The sequence below is a fragment of the Zosterops lateralis genome (genome assembly GCF_965231275.1).
Source record: "Zosterops lateralis genome assembly, chromosome: 6".
Lineage (NCBI taxonomy): Eukaryota > Metazoa > Chordata > Aves > Passeriformes > Zosteropidae > Zosterops > Zosterops lateralis.
In genome coordinates, this window is record NC_139761.1 from 39,005,165 (window position 1) to 39,025,825 (window position 20,661).

General features: G+C 39.9%; 1 protein-coding gene across 3 annotated transcripts in view; it reads right to left on the reverse strand.

The window, feature by feature from the left end:
- AMBRA1 (autophagy and beclin 1 regulator 1) overlaps positions 1-20,661 on the reverse strand; it is a 124,092-nt gene that overhangs the window by 20,206 nt on the left and 83,225 nt on the right. For all 3 annotated transcript variants that reach the window (XM_083862756.1, XM_083862754.1, XM_083862755.1), the window contains 3 exons: positions 20,154-20,342; positions 19,556-19,710; positions 5,929-6,068 (listed from right to left, as the gene is read on the reverse strand). In XM_083862756.1, coding sequence (XP_083718882.1) covers positions 5,929-6,068; positions 19,556-19,710; positions 20,154-20,342 — 484 coding nt within the window. The remainder of the gene's footprint in view (positions 1-5,928; positions 6,069-19,555; positions 19,711-20,153; positions 20,343-20,661) is intronic.

The following is a 20,661-nucleotide window of genomic DNA, read 5'->3' on the forward strand; positions in this document are numbered from 1 at the left end:
GACAAAAATCAATGATGTTTCAAAATGGACAAGATATTGAACTCTCTTCTCTGAAGTCTCCACTTATAAAATATCCAAGGGTACTTGTGTAATTAGGGAGCAAGAAATATGCCAGACGTAGCAGCTAGTTGCACTCAGAACATTTTTTTTAAAGTTAACTTTTTTGAGTCATTCGCACCTGTTTTTTAATACATTACCGAAAAAAAGAGGAAATGACAAAAGGGCAAAAAAGTCAACTTAGCAGCTTTCTTCAAAAAGAAAGCCTTACTTAAAACTATTATTGTCTTTGAAGTGTAACTTTTATCCTTAAAGAGAGTAATATAACAAATAGAAAAAAGAAGATATATTGAAACAATGAAAGAGTGAGCCACATGCAGTAGGCAGTAAGTAAAATAATTGCCTGCATGAAATTTAACTGCTTTTGAAGACAGAATTAGAAAAAAGTACAGGAAGAAAAGGTGGCAGGTGTGATCAGAATAGATGGAAGTAAAGCATTTGGTAACTGTTTTTACAGCACATGGCTGTGCTCTTACAAAGAGTGCTACTGAAACTGAGAACTAGTTAGGACCTGCAGATGGCCAGTGATGCAGTACACAAACTGGTAAATACCAGGCTACAATTTCTTAACACAGAGCTCTGTACAAAGTTCCCTTTCTTATGGTGGGAAATAAACGTCACTAAGTAGTCAGTGCTACAGTATATCTTGAAGAACTGGGTGAGGGAAATGAACTTGCTAATAACTGAAGATTTAAAGCAGCTTTCAAAATTTATTTTTAGGAATCATAGACATATTAAGTGGAATTTTATGAGGGCAACTTTCACTTAATGCTGTTAGTCATCCTGGATATCCCATTCACATACAAAAAGGGGGAAATAATAAAAAATTATATCAGAATGGAAATTCTGTTTCAAGCCTCAACATTAGCACTCTACATCTGCAACTGCCATGACCAAGCCTCTTGGCACTGAGGTTACCTAGGCTTCCCTGCAGAATTTGGAAATAATTAGCCTGTTTCTTAAATGCATGAATAATAAAATCCAAATGTGAGTTTGCAGGATGCATCTACAGTGCAAAATTGGCCATCTTTCTTCCTTTTCATCTTTTTATCCATCAAAAGCATTTTTATCCTCATTTAGACAATTCAATGTATCTTGTGGTTAACAGGCAGCAGAAGTCCAACACAGGCATTAATTTCCTTGTTAAAGACCCAGTGCAGATGCTGCCTTTCAAAAGGCCATTTGCAGGGAGGAATCAGACATAAATAGTATCTCCAGCAAGCCCAGTTAAGAGTTGTGAGAACACTCCTATGCAGGGTTGCTAACATCCCTTGGTTACACATGAAGGAAGACAGCTCCTCCTTCTGTCTCCTTGTTTACTCATCCTCCAGAAGATATTCTTAAGAGGCAAAGGATGTAGCTTATGCTGCTGGGGGCATCGTGGCTGGAGGCTGCAGAGCCTGAGGAATGGAGCCAGCCAGCGGCAAGACATGATGTGCCAGGCAGCTGCATAGATTACCATCTCTTTACCAATGCTGATAACTAGATGTAGACACATTGTCCCCATCAGTAGATGGGAGACATCCTCAGAGAAAAAAAAAAAAAAAAAAGATTGGCACAGACATAAATGCAGTGATCGCTTGCAAAGCATAGCAATTTATCATAAAGAGAATTTTCCTGGAATAATTTCATGTTAGAGGCAGATCTCACCCCAAAAAATTAAAATATGCACACTGAACAGCACTGAATCAGTTTGAGACTCTCCACACCTACTTCCCAATGAGAGAAATCTAAGGAATGCTGTCTCTGAACCAGATGCATCTTTAGGGGTATATGAATTCCATTACCAGAGGCTCTGACTGCTGAAGAAATCCCTCCTCTCTTGTGGATGCCTGCATTAAAAAGCTAGCCTTAGACAAGGTGCTTCAAGAGCTTGAAGGTTTCTCAGAACAGTGAGGTTTCTGGAATAGTATTTGCAAAAGGAGGTGAGCACTGAGCCCTTCCAGAACCTGCTTCTGGGCACAGGGGAGAGGACACTCAAGATGAAACAACAAATAATTGATATTTGGATGCCCTGCCTTTCTCCCATGGTGGTCCTCCACAAACAAAGACAGCAAAGGGCAGCACGCAGTCTGCTCCTCACCACTTTTGGTCTCACCCGTTTATGTTTTGCAAGACAGTTCATGTTTGAGATGCCCCACCAGGGATATTGCTGAAGGGGAAAGCTCTTGTTAGAATGTGACAGAACAGGAAAGGTTATGAGCATTAATAATCATATTCCTTTTTAATGCAGTAGAGGTGTGTGCATTCAGTAGATATGTGTTGCTACCATATAAGACAGACACTGAGGATTTCTTTCCATGATGCAAACTGATAAAGCCCTGATAAAGACTCCACAATACAGATTTTCTTAGATAAAATGCCCTCCTGATCCAACTATCAAGTGCTCTAAGCTACTGTGCCAGTTAAAAGACAGATTTTAAATTATTCCAGCTTATATGTCTAGCTTCTTCTATACCCATATTAATATTTTGCTATCTCTGCTGTTGAGCATCTTGTATCTCATTCTAGAACTAATTTTTTTCTTACAGCCTCATGTACTGATGGCTTAATCACCTATAATCAACCAAAACCTCAGGTCTTTCTCCTCCTCCGTCATTTTATCTACTGAACTCAGTGTAATTAGTCACTAAGTGCACTTTGTACTGTTAAGTTCTCATTTCTATAGCTCCAGTCACTTTCAGAGCAATCCAATTCCTTTGCAATACTTTGATTTTTCTCTGCAATGACAAAGCTAATGTCACATCCTCAGCAAATTTATTCAGTGCACCCTTACCAGCCATTAGTGTAAATAGTATTAATCAACCTGTTCCAGAACTGTTTTTTCAGAGAAGTCCAATGACTTCTTTCTTGACAGAGTCCAGATGTCAATAATGTTGTATTCTTTCCTTTAGCCAGGACTTCGCCCACTCTTTACCTGATCTCATTCTAATTCTTTAGAAATTAACCAGATTTATTGTATTTCCAGTACAGGAACTGCCTTACTAAACCACAGATATGTTAGACTCGGAGCAAATCCTTGGCTGACCCTTTAATTAGAAATAAAAACATAAAATTTTCAAGGACAGGTACACAACCTACTGTACTCCACTTCAGTCAAATCACAATGCATTCAATTCCACTTTCCATGGTTTTTGTTTTACTTACCTTCAAAACATACCCTATAAATTTGTGTACTGAGATTACAATTATGGACTGCCAACATAATATGACCTTGCCATCTCCATTTTTAACTCGTGGGGTTTTTTTGAATACTGGGAGGACTACTTGCATAGCATCCCATCACAAGTCCAGGGAGCTTCAAGTTATGCCTTTTTTTTTTTTTTTTTTTTTTTTGTCAGCTTGTACTTCTAGTCTATTAATTTAAATCCTCTATTTGAGGAACAGCTGCTATTTCAATCTGTTTATATGATTTCAGTACTACTTGGTTTCAAATGCCTCCATTGTATATGGGAATTAAGACCCAGGGAATCATAACAATCTCTGCTGTTTGCTACTGACCACAGTTTTCTTTGCCAAATTAGAACAGTGGAGGGGTTTGAGTAGTACAGTATTTTCCTGCTGTTTGCTAGACTATCCTCCATATAGTAGTACTCTATTAATTGCTGAATCCTGCATTTAGTATTTGTCTTCCACTGTATTACTGTGTATGGAAACCACACAAATATTTTTTTCCATTTTTCTCCCTCACTTCTCAAGTTAAAGTCAGTACACATATCAATCTCAAACCAAGTTTATTAAGCCAAGAACTACTAAGACGGCATCCACATGTCAGGATTTTTCCTTTCTCTAAGGATCTGTCAAGTAGATCTGGAACAGACACCACAGCTGCAAGCCACTTCTACTCTGATAGAGCCTCACTCACCTTTGTGTTCTGATGTTAGTGCCTCAATGCAAATTACACAGCTCAGTGAGTATCTACACCTTCATGCTGAGGCTTACAAGTCACTCTTGACTGTTGTTGGTCTATAAAATGGTGCAGTTGAGAACAGAACACATCAGGTGTCCTGCTCCAGAAAGAACCCACCAGTCCATGTGATGTTTACAATTATCACCAGAAGCATCAATCACTCCAATTCACCAGCAGGAAACCTGCTAGAGCATTTTTGTCAACCCCCGCCCCCCAATAAATCCCCCACCTATACAGCCACTTTGTTTCATGTTCACATACAGAACACCTATTTTTTTTTTGGAATTGTGCATAATGAACATGGTGAGCTAAGAAGGTTTGTCATGGATGTTGCAGAAGGGCTGACTGTGCTTCCATAACATACCATGAAAGTGTTCATATTGACTCTTTAATTAGTGAGGTGCCAAGAAGAGACATGCCACTCAGCTTTGGGGTGCTGCAAGCACTGGAGTGGAAATGTAATGTGGTGTGTGTGAAGCCAGGACAGCCAGACCAAGCTTGACTCTGCAGCATTCAATCAAAGAATCTACCCTCAGGGAGACTTCATTTCCCTGGGTTCTCATCCAAGTTCATCTCACGAACTATAATCAGTAGACTAAATCTTAATCACTTTTCTATACTGAAAATATCTTAGAATAATTCTCAAGTTCAAGAAAAGAGACATTATTATTGAACAATTCTTCTGCTTAGAAAATACAGCAACTGTTCTTAAAGAAAGCCACTTATCCTGAAAGTGATGATAGATTATTCCATAACAGTATCTTGTAGAACTTCATGTATAAATAAGACCTTGATGAAAGATTATGTTCAAGAGAACAAGAGGGCTGTTTGAAAAGCACTGCTATTCTGTACTACCAAAACTGGTCCATTGTGAATTCCAACCACAGGCTTCACCAGAAGGCTGTATTGAATTAGTCATTGTTACAATGGTACGTATTTATTCTGATTTAAGCTAGTGGTTCTAAACCAACAATATAACTCTCCTGGAGCAGCACATGCCTGATGTCATGGCACAGATGGAGTCCACCTGCATGTGGTATGATCACCAGCAGTGCTGCAAGTTTTTAGCTGCCAGTTTTAAGTTCCAAGGAACTTCAACATGTGAAGCACAATCCAAAAGAATAGCAAGGTAGCTTTGTACCAGGAAATAACTGAAGCTGAGAAACCCCTGAAGTGTCCCTGCAGCATAAAAGAAACGTGGTTCCAAAAGAACACTTGGACAACACAACGAAGAGAAAGGTTTCAACAAAGTATGATGCAGACACTCTCCAAGAACACTGAAAGCAATATGTCACTGTTATCATCTGTGCCAGAACACAACTAAATTAGCTTGTGTTGAATTCTAACATTATATAGTGCCAGTTACACCTTTCACAGCTCTATACAAATTAAAGAGAATTGAAATGTACATGTCACACCACTGGGCTTTAAGTGAGGATATCAAAATAATTCACTGGCTTGCTCACAATCATGACAAAAATCTTCGCAGTTCATAGAATCTCTTGCTTGAATACTGTAAAAAGTGTTTGATAATTCTAGTCAGTAACTTTCAACCTGGCTTTTAGTCTTCCAGAGGTCCTTGAAAGCTGAGAAAAGCAAGTATATTACTAACCCAAATTTCCTGTCACTGTACACCTTTAGAAGTTTATAAATCCAGGCTGAAAGACACTGCGCTTCTCATATAAGAAATAAAGGATCCAGAAATCCTAGTAAGACATAGGAAATAACATGAGCTAATGAGATGCACTTCAAACACTCTTTGAAGTTTACCATCAGCAAAACAAATACTGATTTTAAGAGACTCAGGTAAACCCTGTGGCAGTCCAAAAGAATCATTAGGAATTGGGGTTTACGGATCCCTCAAGCACAAGAAGAGACATGTTATCCCCACTACTCTGAGAACAGAATGGCTAAAGCAGTTCTATCTCCATGTAGTGTCTTCGTGTAAAGCAAGCACTTACTCTGGTCGGCAAATCACCAGGTCCCCTTTGTTGGTGCCATATGCCAATCCCAGGCCTGGCTCCGGCAGCCAGCGAGCAGAGTTTATGCTGACATGTCTTCTCTGGTCGGCAGGCATCGGGTACAGAACGTTGAAAACTCTCTGGAACAATAACAGGAGATTACTTGACACGACAATACAAGGCAGGAGAGCCAAGGAGGCTCAAACAAATTTCCCTGCAGCAGCACAGATGGCCATAGAGATGTCACTTTACAAGATGTTGCAAGAAACCACTAAAATCAGCAGTGAGAACAAGAAGCTGCTAGAAATGCACATACATGTGCCCTTAAATCTTTAAAAGGCTGACTGGCACGCACTATGAAGCATCCAGCAACCAGAACTGGGTATATTGACAACAATCCATTTAACCCAGAAATATGACACATGGAAATCATAATAACAAAGTCATGGGAAATAGAAAAAGCAGTAATGAGTCAGTTTGGCTACCTAGAATAGACAGAGACAAGGTGCTTCATTATACTGGACCTTTGGAAGGGTAGGACCGAAGACTGCATTTACAAGACCAAATCATTAGGAGAATCTCTGCAGAAATTTAGCTAGTAAACTGTCATCACTGCAAGTAACATAGACTTTGAATCTGGATTTTCAATTGGATAAATCCAAGGTGAAAGATAGGTTTTCATTAGATTGTCTAGTGGGCAAGCATCCAACCATCACAAAACCTTTCCTCCAGACTCCACAGAAAAAGGGATGCTGGTGAACCAGTAAGCAGGGAAGGGAATGATGGTATGCTGGAACAACAGGATAAATGTTGATGGAAATGCACATGAAGCACTACTGCACTGCTGAGGTGACTTAAAGTAAATAATTAGAAGCCATTAGGACAGGACTTATCAGCTATCATAACAAACTGGAGCCATTTTACTCCATAGCTCTGTTGTCCACTGCATATCTTGCCTGTTTGATAATTTAACTTGAGAAACATGAGTCAGAGATTATTTAACTATGCCCTCCAATAGCTAGTACCCAGAACCTTCATCCTGCCTGACCATCCTATATGTAAACTACGTAAGTCAGAGCAAAACAACATAGCCACATTATTTCCCATCACCTGCAACAAATTTAACTGCTCCTCTGAGGAGGCCACATTAGATGAGAAAAACGGGTTTCTCTGCATGGCAGAAGCTGGACACACTTTGCCTCAGCTGCCACTCAGCAGTTAGTGTATTCAGAGAAGCCCAGCATTTGGGCAGAAGGAACAGGTCTTTAGGGGTTTAGCCAGGTCTTACCCATCTCTGTCATGCCGGTCCCATTGCCCTGCCTTGCTTGCTGGGGCAGCAGGGAGGGAAGGGGAGAAACAGAAGCAGGGTTGGGGGTGGAGAATCAGATGTATGATGGTTAACACCTGTTACCATGGAGATTAGGGTGCACTCTCAGATGGGAAGACTGGATTTGGAGGAGGAAGGAGGGGAAAGGGAGGGGTCTGCCAGAACCAGGAGCATAAATTCATAAAATAAGCATCCTGAATCTCTCAAGACTGCAAGGGTCTTCCATCATATCCTTCTTTGGCAAGTCAGAAACAAATAGTTTCTCTTCTACTGAGAATGGCTTTGTCACATCTCAGGAAGCCACCACCTTCCTGGGCTAACAGCAAGCTCTCCCAACTGACAGGTCAGCTTACACTGCTGCTGTCCCACACGCTCCATAACCAGCCACACCAAGGTGGGAGACTTGCTGGCTACAGCTGAGCTTTACTGCTTTTACTGCTTTGCAGTAAACAGCACCCCATAGAAAATGCTCTTCCAAGGACGAGTCTGGTTTTGACAATGTACAAGTGCTGGCTGAGGGCTGAATCTCAAAGACAAGATAGCTTTAAAATTCTGCATTGGAATAGTTGCTTCATCATTCCACTCCATTCAATTCTAAACAGCTTGTCACGCTGAAGAGCTCCCCTCCCCTGCTGCTTCCCACTCCCACGCTAATGGGACAACTCCATGCAGTGTTAAGGGTGATGACATCCATGCGTGTGGTAATTAGTACATAAAAAGAGAAAGCAGCTGTACTGGCATAATCACCACTCGCAGCAGTAACCAGGACCCAGCTAATCAATCTGATGCAGTCATACAGACTGTCTGTTGCAATTGTATCCATTAGCAAGACCCCCTACTCTATACACAGAGTGGAAAAAAAATTCAAGTTCCTTCAACATCAGCAGGTCCTTCTCTTCAAAGAAGGTCAGAACTCTGCCAGGAAGCATTATTTACCATAGCTCACAGCTAATTCCTTTTGGATTTTTTTTTTATTTTGTCTTGTTTTGATTGCTAAATCTTATAAAAAGATACTGTGATATTTCAAAGTAGCCAGCCTGAAAACATACCACAGACTGACCACCCCTCTTTGCTGTGGATTTTTCAGGCTTTATACTTCCAAAATTCTAGGAAAAATACTCAGGTTACTATAGGAATCCTACATAAATACAACTCTCCAGCTTCTAGGTCAAGTGATTGCTGCTAAGTCTCAAACTCTTAATTTTAACAATACAAATACATAAAGTTGATAATCCAACAGTTTCTTTTCATTAGGGCTGGTCCACAGATTAATTGCAGGCCATGTGTAACAGCCATGTTGATGGCCAAGGGTTCAGGAATCAGTTTACAAACACTGTTGTAAAAGTGCAGTTATTGATCTTTAAGGTGCCCAACATACTGTATCAGAGTTTTCAGAGAGCTTATTTTTAATAGTGTGACACTTTTGGTTAGGAGTATCATACTGCACCACACATTATCCCCCCCATAATCATCATCAGCAATCACAAAAAGCTTCCAAGCTCTTCACCATAACCCATGTCAACCTCACTCTTAGCATCACTATACCACCAATTCAATAATACATAGCCACACCATTAGATGTGGCAATTCAGCATTTTACAAAGTGGGCAGCTGCCTTTATGTCCAGAAGCTCTTCTGAAATAGAGTTTTGAATGGTATGTTTCTCTAACTACAAACACTGTGAAGTCTGAGGAGTGTGAGCTTCAGAACATATCTATGGAAGCTTAAATCCTAACAGGTAACACAACTATAGCAAGCTGTTCTTTTCTTGCAACAACAATGACGTATAAATATCATTTCAGTATACATGATAGGGCCTACTCCTTCCCTTTATCCATCCTACTCCTTCCCCATGATCCATCCTGAATTACACATAACTGTTGCTTGACCTGTAGTTATGTTTGTAGAAAACTCTGTCTCTGGTGAGCTCTCCACACTTCGCTGGGGATTCCAGCAGTCTTCTATCATTTCAAGGAATCCATCTCTCTTTGAGTTCAGGGGATGTCAGGAAAGTAGAAGTCTTCCTCTAGAAAAACCAAAACTGTCTAGGTAGCTAAACTTCCACACAAAAGGCAACTCCTACCAAGGGAAAGCAATACTCACTAAAGAAACAAGTTGGTTGCTTCCATTTTACATCCCTGTAACATGAAGTGTGGGGGGAAGATTTGGTTGAGCAATTTTTGTCTGCACTTTTCTATGTCCAAAAACTGTACTAGAAGCAACTACTTATCTCTTTGGTGAGCCTTTTCCATCCTCACTCAACAAGAGTGAGCATGTACATCATGCACTGAACTCTCTAAAGCTCCTTTCATCTCTTCATTGCCATAGGAAAAGATGGCTCAAAGAAAGCAGGGCTATATGGCATGAAGATAAGGAAAAAATAGGCCCTCAAATTATTCAACAAACAAGCTGCATTTGGAGTGCAAAGGCCACCTCAAGCCCACTGCTGCTGCTTCCCCTCCAACTTGTCACTGCTGTCACATCAGTATTGTTTCACCTGTCACAGCCACAAACTTAGGTATTTACTTATGGCAGAATGCCAGGAGAGGCTGCATGACAATCAACAGCCTCAAGGAATCTTTCTCAATGATCTCTTCCTCAATGTCAAGCTGACAGGCCCAGGGCACAGTACATAAGCACAGAGCTAGACAGTTAATTTATACCTGCCCTGGAGGAGTAAGAAAACTTTGTGCTAAAAGTCTCTGCTATGTCCTCGTTATTGAGCTAGTCCTTCTGTCTTCCTCTCCCACTCTGTACTAGGGAAGCTGCTGCTTTTTAATAACATCCTTCAAATTCCACCTCCCCCCTCACCCCTCCCTATTTCTGGGATGTGGCAACACTAAAAAGCTGGACAGAGCAATGCCAGGATCCTGTCAGTCATCAAAGCAGCAGCAGGCTGCCCCAAGTCTGTGCTCCTGTTGCCAGCTGGCCACGGTGCTGCACCACTGGCCTGATCCAAGCGGCGCCGTGCCTGGCCAAAGTGGAGGCATCGCATCATCCGCACAGCCACCTCTCTGCTCAAGGCCTTCCCATCTCTAAGGGGAGCAATGAAAAGCAGGGGATTGCTGAACACTACTTGTTTGCCAGAGTGAGACCTTTCTTCTCTCTGGCACTCAAGAAAGAACAAATATGTTTTGAAGCTGGAGGAGAGAAAGTTTTGGCACAGGCAGGCAGGAAAACTCAGCAGGAACTTTTGCTTTTTATCTTTTTTAATTCAATACAGACACTTCTGCTCTTGACTTGATGCATCTGCTTTCGAGATACCAATAAATTTCAAGCCATTACCATTGCTTAGCCTAAGCAGTAAGCTGGCTATTAGATAAGCCTTGATAAAGACTACTTGGGGAGGGGTGCAGCTGTTGTCTCTTTTACATGGGGAGATCCTGCAATCCCTCAAGATAAGGTGAGTATGTAAATCATCAGCCTAAAACATAATTGTTAATTTTCAACTGAATTAACACTGTCACCGAAGGCTGACAGACAATGAAAACACACAGGGAAAGAGATATCTAATGTATTAAACGTTATATAAACGTTATAGAAACCCTACTGAGGACTAGTAAAATACACAGTTTTGCAGCTACTCTGACCTGAGTTGCCAAGGAAAAGCTTCAGAAACGATAATTTATCTCTGCTGGATGAGTATAACTGTAATGGCAGCCAATAATTGTACCTCTCACCTCCACAGATGCAAAGTTTCTATTGGTAAACAAAGTGCTCTTCATATGGGTATAGGTTACACTACCACAGTGATTGTAGAGCCTGCTCAGCTTTGTCAATACAACTGCAGCTATACCAGAGGCTCTGGCCAGCATACGTGCCTCATATCTCATTTAGTATTCTAAGGTATATGAAATATGTCATAGATGCAGTCCTAAAATCATAGCCAATCCACAACACTGTATTAAGTTCACTGGAAGTACATCTCCAAGCAAGGCCAGCATACAGTCTGAAACTACTCAAAGAGCATTAAAACGAATGCAGAAAATTATGTACTCCAATTGTATTTGCCAGAGCAGCAGATAAGATGCAGTGACAACATCAAGGCATAAGCAGAGCAAGTCTGACTTCATTTTTTTTGATTGCAAGAACCTTGTCAAGAGAGCATTTAAATCGATTAATTATCTTTTTTTTTTGCCTCCTCCCAATAGTGTGTTACCACTGAAATATCTTAACTGCCATTTTTATAATGCCAACATGTTAACTAGCTTACCTCTGACACTTTCTATAAAGCATCTACCACTCCACTGAATACACCACATGTCCTTTGCCAGTAAACCTGCATCACTGACTTGTATTATGCAGTCAATTAGTTCATGTTTTTTGAAGGCACAGAAGAATAATAAGAAAAAGACATTCTAACTTGATCGCCTTAATAAATAGCACGTTATTTTTGCTTAGATTACATCTTTTACTTTGCTGCCTATTAACGAATTTCACAAAATATGATGAAATTCAATACGATAAACTTCAGAATCCTCTACAACAAAATTCAAGTCTAGCTTGTCTAAAGCAGAGCAAAGCAAAGCAAAACAAATACTCCTTGGGATAACTGACTGATTGCTCAATACATTTATACATAAGACAATGTATATCAGCATTTTGAAACATAGCAAGTCCCATTGTTTGGAAGGGGTCTCTGTGCCTATATGAAGATACAAAGGAAAAGGCACCCATTTTCCATGGTGAGATGAGGGAAAAGATTTGCTTTCTTGCGCCCAGTCTCTCCCTATTAGGTAGGCTGGTCTATGCTGCTCAACCCCTCCCCCACAGCTGATTCCTGCTAACAACATACACATCTTTCCAATAGATCTTCTCTGTTAAAATGGAAGAAGTGAAAAATAATGCACTTATCCTTTTGGATTTGTCAGTGCTATCCTCAAATGGATTTTATCGTCCAGTGCTCAGCACAAATAAAATTTCTTTCAACTCCATTTATCTTCCTCAGATGCAATAGGATTATATATAAATTTTTTTTCAGTCTTTACCAATATAACAAACCTCTTTCTGCCTTTTTCTGCACCTGTTGTCCTTACAGAAAATCCTAGATTTGTTTTCTGAGCCACAGCAAATTAAATGAGAACTCTTTAATCTTCAGCAACAACTGAAACCTTAACTGTGGATAGTTGATTCAATTCCTAAAACAGGCCAGCACTAGAAATTCCTGTTGGATGGATTGAGAAGTTTTCTGCAAATGTAAGATTGTTGGTTCTCCCTGATCCTGGTTGATCACATAATTCATTGCTGATATTTCAAATTCAGAAAAGTCTCATAAAGCACACCTAATCCTTTCCTCCTTTAGGTGAGCTCTTTGCATTATCAGCTGGTACTTTATTTCACAAGCCTGCCATGCAACTACTTCATTTAAAAATAACCAGTGGGAAGGTCTTATGAAGAAATGGATCATCTTAGGTAACAAAGCTCTCACTCAGGAAAATAATACACTTGCAGTGAAGTGGCTCATTATTTTACTGCCTGTCTTTCAAAGGCTGTAAAACCAGGGTAATAGCTCCAAAAACCCCCTTAGGGGACTGGCCCAAACCTAGATTTGAAACCTACGGTTGAGTAAGCAAGAAATTGTTAAACAAAACAATTATCCTTTCATTTGCACATGCACACGGTTGGAAAAGATGAAAGGAGAGAAACAGGAATACCAAAGGGATTGGAGTGACAGAACATAGATACACGTGTATGTATACTCAGTGCAAATGCACAAGCAAACTGAACTGTGCAAACAGGACTGTATCTCACTGCTATTCTTGCAAAAATCACCAATAGCTCTCAATGCTGCTCAATCTAATAGAGATATGGTCATTTCTCTGGCAATAGGAACAACAACCTTTTTCATTTTTGCCCTTAACTCAGACTGCAAACCAAAACCAGTATCTGTGAATTCCTCATTAAATGTCATGCTGAGACTGTAACAGCAAAATCTACAATGTGTTAAAAATCCAATGACTAGAGCAAAGGATTTGCGCACAGCTGCCATTCCACTCTGTTCTCCGTCTGCTGAGCCTCAGTAGAATGGCATACAAGATCAAATGTCAACAATATGTTGATGACAGAGCTACATGCATCCTCGTCTAGGTGAAAAGAGGCTGTCATCCAGCTGCCTACATGTCTGGAAGGAATAAATATTGGAAGAAAGAGTTAGTTCAAATTTAATTCAAGGAAGATGGTAAGAAGAAGTACTGAAAAAAGTTTTTATGAAATAGCAAACAGCAATCTCTTTTCAGCCCATGCCTAGTTCAATACAAATTGGTAATAATTCACTTTGGCTCCCTTCCCCCAAAACGACTTGGGCAAGATGACTGCACATAAATAATATCAAACGTGGAACCATGTTTGCCATTATTTCTTAAATCTAGTTAAAACTATGTACCAAACTGCATTAAAGCTAACAGTAACTCTTATGGGGCAAACAGGCTCAGGGCCTTATCTGAAGTGCAAAAGCTCTGCTCTCCAAATACCGGACCTCACATTAAACAAAATGTCTTGGCTCTCAGTTTCGCATCCCATGAAGTAAAAACATCCTGAGGAGATGTCATTTGCCTTTTCTTCACACCAGTTTTCTAAAACAGACATTGCTCCCATGTTTGACTATCACATGAGATATTAACACAGTATTTTATGAAGGGTTCTAATGAGTTTTTAGTTTCCTTAAAGTTCTGTCTTAGCAGACGTCAAGCAGACACAGCTGAATTGCTCAAGACAGCAATATAACTAACTCTTACAACATACTATTCCTGCATACTTCTGCATCCATACTCAAATGTGCACATCTGTGCAAATCTTCATGTCATCAGCACCCCCCCAAAGTTGCACTGCATTTTCCAGTGATGTTGAACACAGCTCTTCTTTACAGCACCCTACATAAGCAGTGTTTACCAACATGGGTTTTGGATATGATCTCTTTTCTTAAAGATACCTGACAGAATCTGCCAATACAAATATATAAACTATTCAGTTTCAACCAGATAATTATGCTCTACTCTATTAAAAAGAGGGATTTCTTGTTTCAGTCAAAGAAGGGTTCCGTTTCCATGTTCTCTTCCTAGAATCAACAAATGCCTGCAGTCTGTGACTTTGCATGGCCTTTTGAAAGCTTAAAAAACATCTATGTGGTTTGACTTCTGCCAAGAGTGAAAAATTTCTTTGGGCAGTAATTGGACATATTATTTGCAGTTCTGCTTGGAGTCATCAGAAAATTGCCCTGCTGACCTGAAGATGTCAAAGCTTTCTTAAAAGAAGACCCAAGGGATCACACCAACACATTCTTCAACAACACAGCAAGAGGCTGGTACTTTCTTATCCACTATCCTTGTGCTCAGAAATATGTTAGTTCACATGAACACTTTCACTGGAGGTACTGCGTTGCAGTAAGCCATCTCCTCATATTCTCCTAACCAATTTTATTTTCACATTGCCAAGGATTCTGATAAAACTGATTTGTGCCCCAGTGAGGCAGAGGTGCAGGGTATTTGCTTTCAAGCTTGGTCACTTATGGCTGTAGGAGCTTGCATAGCTCATACAGAGCGTCAGTGAATGACCTTTGCAGACCACACTGGATAAATTTTACTGACACTTGCATGAAGCTCAGAATGTAACAGCACTCAGGAAAACTGCAACTTTTCACATATTCTGTGCACTGTACTCATTAAGAGTTAATATGCTAGAACAAAAAAAACCCCTTGGCTTTGTGCTAAAACTTTGCAAGTCTTTCTGTTTCAGGCCCTTCTTCCTGTGGTATTTGAAATTCTCCATCTGTTTACAATGGAAACGTACACATAATCTGTTCCATCCAGGCTATCGACCTATCACTTAATAAGAATGTTTCCCAAATAGCAGCAGTCTTGTCAAGAACTAATTCTGGATCTCCACAGCCTGAATTTTTTCTACATTTAAAGCAAGTGCAGGATTTGAGATAGGGATTGGTTAAGTCACTTTATCCCCACAAATTGTATGATTTGCTCTTCAGCTTCATGTCAATCAAATTTTTCTATCACCTACCTCACTTTTTGTATCCTCTACTTAAAAGCTACTTTCAAGGTTTTATTTTAATTTGGATTCCAGTAATCATGTTTTGCTGATATTTGTAAGTTATCTTCCTCTGGGTAGAATGTAAAACATGAAACATTGCAAGGACATCAGCATTTGTGAACGCTAGAAATAAAACTACCTTCTGGCTGCCTTTCTCACTAGTACCCACTGCTACCAAACCCAGGGCAATATGATCCTTACTCTTCCCATGTTTCTAAGGGCCTTCAGCTCCAAACAAGATTCTAATTTCGTGTTCTTCTAAGTCCTTCAAGATCTAAATATGCTTGGAAGCACATGGAATTCAAAAATCACCCTAAACCAAACTGCTTGGAAACACGCTTTATTTAGAGGCAAATTCCACCTATGTTTTCAAAACAGGCTACAACACCTATCCTTACCCCACATTTGGAATCTTGTCTTCAAGCTTTCTACCTCTGACATTCAAATTGCAGACCATTCCCAGCATCATTGCTTTCTGTACCACCCCCAAGCTAGATAGCTGCTAAAAGCAATTCCTTCCTGTACTCTCCAGCTACAGATACATTTCAGAGATTTGCAAAAAAATCCCCCAAGAAACAAGCAACAAGCACTTGATGTTCATGGATACCCCTCCTGTTAAAAGTCAACATGACTAGAGAGCTTTTGTTTTTCAGACTCAAGTTTAAAAATTATTCTTTAGCAAAGCCAGGTTTCCATGTGAAATGCTAATCAGGCCAATCTGAAGGAAGTGAACAAAAAAAAGCATAAACCTCTAGCTCACAACTACCACATTTGATGACAATTCATGACTTTATTTCTGAACGAAATTTGTAACTGTCAAATCATGACAGCCCTGACCTGTTTTGAACTCTATCCAATCTCCCTGAAATACTAGCAGCAAGATGTATACTGACAATGTACACTTGTATAACCAAGGTGCTCCTTAGTACAATCCAAAAGTGCTGTAGCTCTCAGAAAATGACATCAATGGCCACTGGATTTCTAGTACAATTAAATGGATTAAAGTTTCATGTAACAAAATTAATTAATTAATTGCATCAGATACAAGATGGAAGAAACTCTCCAAGCAAGAGAAATCTGCCTTCCACTGACTGCTGGTTAAGGATGTGGAAGAAGGGTTAACTTGCATCAGAAATAATCACTGTATTGCACTGGTCAGCAGTGGCTTAGAGGCCATGTTGCCAAATCCTAGTCTTCCAGTTCATTGACTGCAAATCCAAAGCCATGGTGAAGGTGGGCAGAAGAACTGTCAAACAACTTATAAGAATTCTCAAAGAATGTAATGTAGCATTTCTTTTGGGAGTTTTGGAGTAGGGTATAATTAAAATATGCACAAAATATTGCTTCAAACATGGCTCTGACTCATTTTTAATTAAGAGTTTGAGTAACAAGTGCTTTGTATTACAAGCTGTTGGCAGAGAGGCAACAAAAATGCTTTCTGATTCTCTCTACGGTGCATATTAAATTAGATATTAAAGAATATCTAATGGTTTCACCGGGTTTCACCAGGTTTCCTAAACCTTTTTGTACGGCATGCTGGCCAAGCTATAAACAGATTTTTACTCAACTGAATATGAATATGTCAGCCACTATAAGGACAGTGTGCTAAGAAAAAGATAAAGTTTCCTACTTAAAACTCTATTTTCATTTTGCATGTCTTGGAAAATATTACAAACTTACGAAGCAGTCTTATTGCAAAACTCAAGGCAGAAGAAAGACCTGTGGTGGATGCACTAATTTTTAGAACTAGATAGAGGAGTAGTATTTCATTAATTAATTTAACTAATTTATGAAATTAACAGCTGTATGCTTTCTAAGCTGGGTCCTGTGGATTGCACAAAGACAACCAGCAGCACAGCAAAATGTTGAAACAATACTCAACATCGCTCAACAGGGAGGTTCTTTAACTAAATTAATTCAAACTGATCTAGCTATGACCTGTCACACATGCATAAAGCTTCAAGTCCAAAGCAGCCAGAAACAAGACATCTTTAACATCTTTAAACATGATTTGGAAAAGGGGAAAACAGCAATACAGTTAGCAAATCCTGCTAGACTGGATGGATTTTAAAACGTGGGGGAAAAGGTTTTTGGAAGCTATAAATACATGTGCAAGAAAGATGAAAAAAGCAACCTTTAGAATACATGCAATCCATCTGGAGAAAAAAAAAAATCCAGAACTACAGCAGATGAGAAAGACAGAAGTGCAGTGATGTGGAGCAAGTCTGAAAAGCAAGAGTGGGAAAAAATTGTACAAAATTTTCATTGCACCAAAACAGCAACCTGCCCTGAAATCTGAAACCCCCCCTCAACAGTTTCCAACTGCATAAGTAAAAGCTGTAGTCCAAAAGAAATAGGAAAAAAACCCTACCCTCTGTGGGCTTCTGGTAAAATTGTGCTTATCACATTATGTACATTTAAACACATCCCAGAACGAGGGGGGAAAAAAAGAAAGAAAAAAACAGGTTTTTTTTGAGAGAATTCAAGAGAGAAAAAAAAAAGAAAGCTGGAAGATTAAATTACAAGAGAAGATTAAAGAATACAAAGCATTACTTCACTAAATGGTGACTAAGAGCAGGGGTACAAGCATTTGAAGACATGGAGATGAAGAAATAGAAATGAAACATTTAGACAGTGAGCTTGCTGATCTAGCTGGCTACAGAAAAATGTCTCCAAAAGTAAGGGCTAGAAGCCATAGCAACTGGAATTTAGAGCAAATGTAAAGGACAGATGAGAGGAAGACGTGATTTTTGCTAATAGGACTTCTCTGTCTTAACTTATGATATGGTAAAAATACTGTGGGAAGGGCTACTCCAGTTTCTGGCAGAAAACAAAAAGGCACTTCACGAGGATCTTAAAATAGCTGAAAAAGAAACAGTACCAGGGCAAACTAGATTTTTAGAAGGCTCTAACAGGGTGCTGAATCCATGTACTTTGTGATCTTATATCCACATAGCTTTCACCAACTCTACCTGTAAAGCTTTCCCAGGCCTGAAAAAGTGCTGACTAGTGCACCAAAGAACACCATCATTTATCTTCTATCTTCCCTTGCCTTATAATATGGAACAGATGATAACAATAAACAAGAGTTTTAGATTAGCTGATAAAGTGACTCTCTCTGAATCACAAACTGTCTGAAGAGCAACTACAGAATCCAAAGGTGAATCAAAGAATTTCTCCCAGTAACAAGCCCCTCCCCAGTGTCAGGTCACTAGACAAATGCCTCACTGCAACCCTTGTACATTGGGAAAACAGTGTATGGCCAAAAGTAGTAATAATTAGAGAGGCCTTAAACAAAAACAAAACCAAAAAAAATATTTTAGAAAAAAAAAGACAGGAAAAAAAGATTTCTCATGGAATGAGTTCGACTATAGTAAAGTTATCCCTCGAAGTGAAAAGTTGAAGATTCATTTTTCATCTCCTGCAACAAGTCACCTGAATACATGGTCTAGAACTTGAATCCAACCAAATTTCAGCTTTAGAAATTACTTAATTCTGACTCCTTACTTCTCTTTGTGCATTATGAACTGGACATGGCTTTTACTACCTAGAACTATCACTGAACAGCTCTTGTGCTTGACTCATTAAGAAAGCAGGACACATGATCTCAACTCTGCCAGTTAGTGAAAAGATGAAGGCCTTTCCTCAGGTACTAAATCAGTCAGAGTGGTTCAGCTCATGATTCAGCTGTCTCACAAAGCAGAAGAACATAAAGATCATTCCATTGCCAAAATATGCTTACACAGACATTAAGAACTAATACTTAGCCAGCAAAGGCTGTTTGGGAAAAAGCATGGTGAACTTCAGTTTGCAGGTATGATACGAAGCTTGGCTCCTACCTTTCCTGAAACTGCTGGTGGCTGCTGTCCCAGAGGTTAGTTGCTTTTAGGAATGATGGAAAATGATCCTGAAGCCTCAGCTGATATGCTGCCTCAGCAAAGCCAACTGTAGTACCACAAGCAAGATGCATATCACCCGAAAAGATACAAAACACCTACAAGGTACTCTGAATGACGTCTAGCCCTAGGAATGTATTCCACAACACAGAATGTATTTGTCTGTCATCATATTTGAAACCAGATAAATGTTTCACAGTTCTGTTGTATTTACATTCTCCTGCCACATTTGCATACCTCTGCAATAAATTCCTTCACATGTTTAGTATTCAGTGGGTCTGGAGCACCTCTTTGTTATCATAACCCAGCAATCAACTACTAGGCTGGAGCCAAACACACAGAAACAGAGTACACATATACTCACCCTCATAGAGGTTTCTCCACCATGGGGCTGTTGCAGCCTGAAAACTTGAGCAACCATGTGTTCTGTAGTGGGGTGCAACAGGATACGTCGGGAAGCCAGTCCCACCATAACGTATCTGCCCATTGGAGACAGGCTCACAGAAATGGCATTAGGTCCTATGAAGAGAAGAAGGGTTAGTTCTCTCATGGTTGACATCCTGCCCCATGTTTCATCCTCACAGCTTCTTCACTCCCTTCCAGCATTCCCATAATGTACGCCATACTAATCTCATTCTTATAAAGGGTAGAGAATAAGGAAGCCTGTACAAGTTACAAATTCTGCAAGACATTTCCTTGCTGCAGGTGCTGTCTGTAAGACAGTGAAGTCCTTTAAGGAATAAAAAACATTCTTTAGCAGCTCCCCCGTACCAGCACCTTTCTTGTCCAGACCACATCACAAGTATCTCCCCAGCAGTACTGCGTCTGTGGTTGGCTAGATGGCCACTCAAATGTTTCCTGCTGCTGCAAATACTGATGTTCAGGCTATTGCATTTCTTACTGGGGCTGAAGTTCTGAGGTTCTCACACCTCATCCACTCTGACTTCTTGCTGTATGCTTACCAAATCGCTTTGTGTAAAGCATCTCGCCCAAGTTGTGGGGTGCCAGAGAATATACAGCCAGTATTCCTTCATCAGGGAAGCCTCTCTGACTGCTGGGAATGAAGGCTGCCAGCAGCTGCCCATCGGCAGAGATATCACAGCTAGCATCATTGTAAATCTTGCAGTTTTGGACAAGCACATTCACAGAGGCTGCAAAGAAAGAAATGAATAGTCATTAAAGTACTAAGGTTGAACAGAATAAAGTAAGATTTAAACTTAATGTTGGACAATGGACAGTACACGCAAAAGGCACTCAAGACATTTAGCTTCCTCCAAAAGTTTATGAAATGTTAATACCCTGATTAATGTATAACTTGCTCCAAAACGGAGATAAGCACTGCAACGAGCCCAGGAAATTAAATTTACTCACCTCCTGAAGCCTTCGGCCAAGAAATAGTAGCAATTGCACTTTATCAAACCCCTCCCTTTGTTAAGCATAACAGCATCCTTTGCAAAGGACAGCACAGTT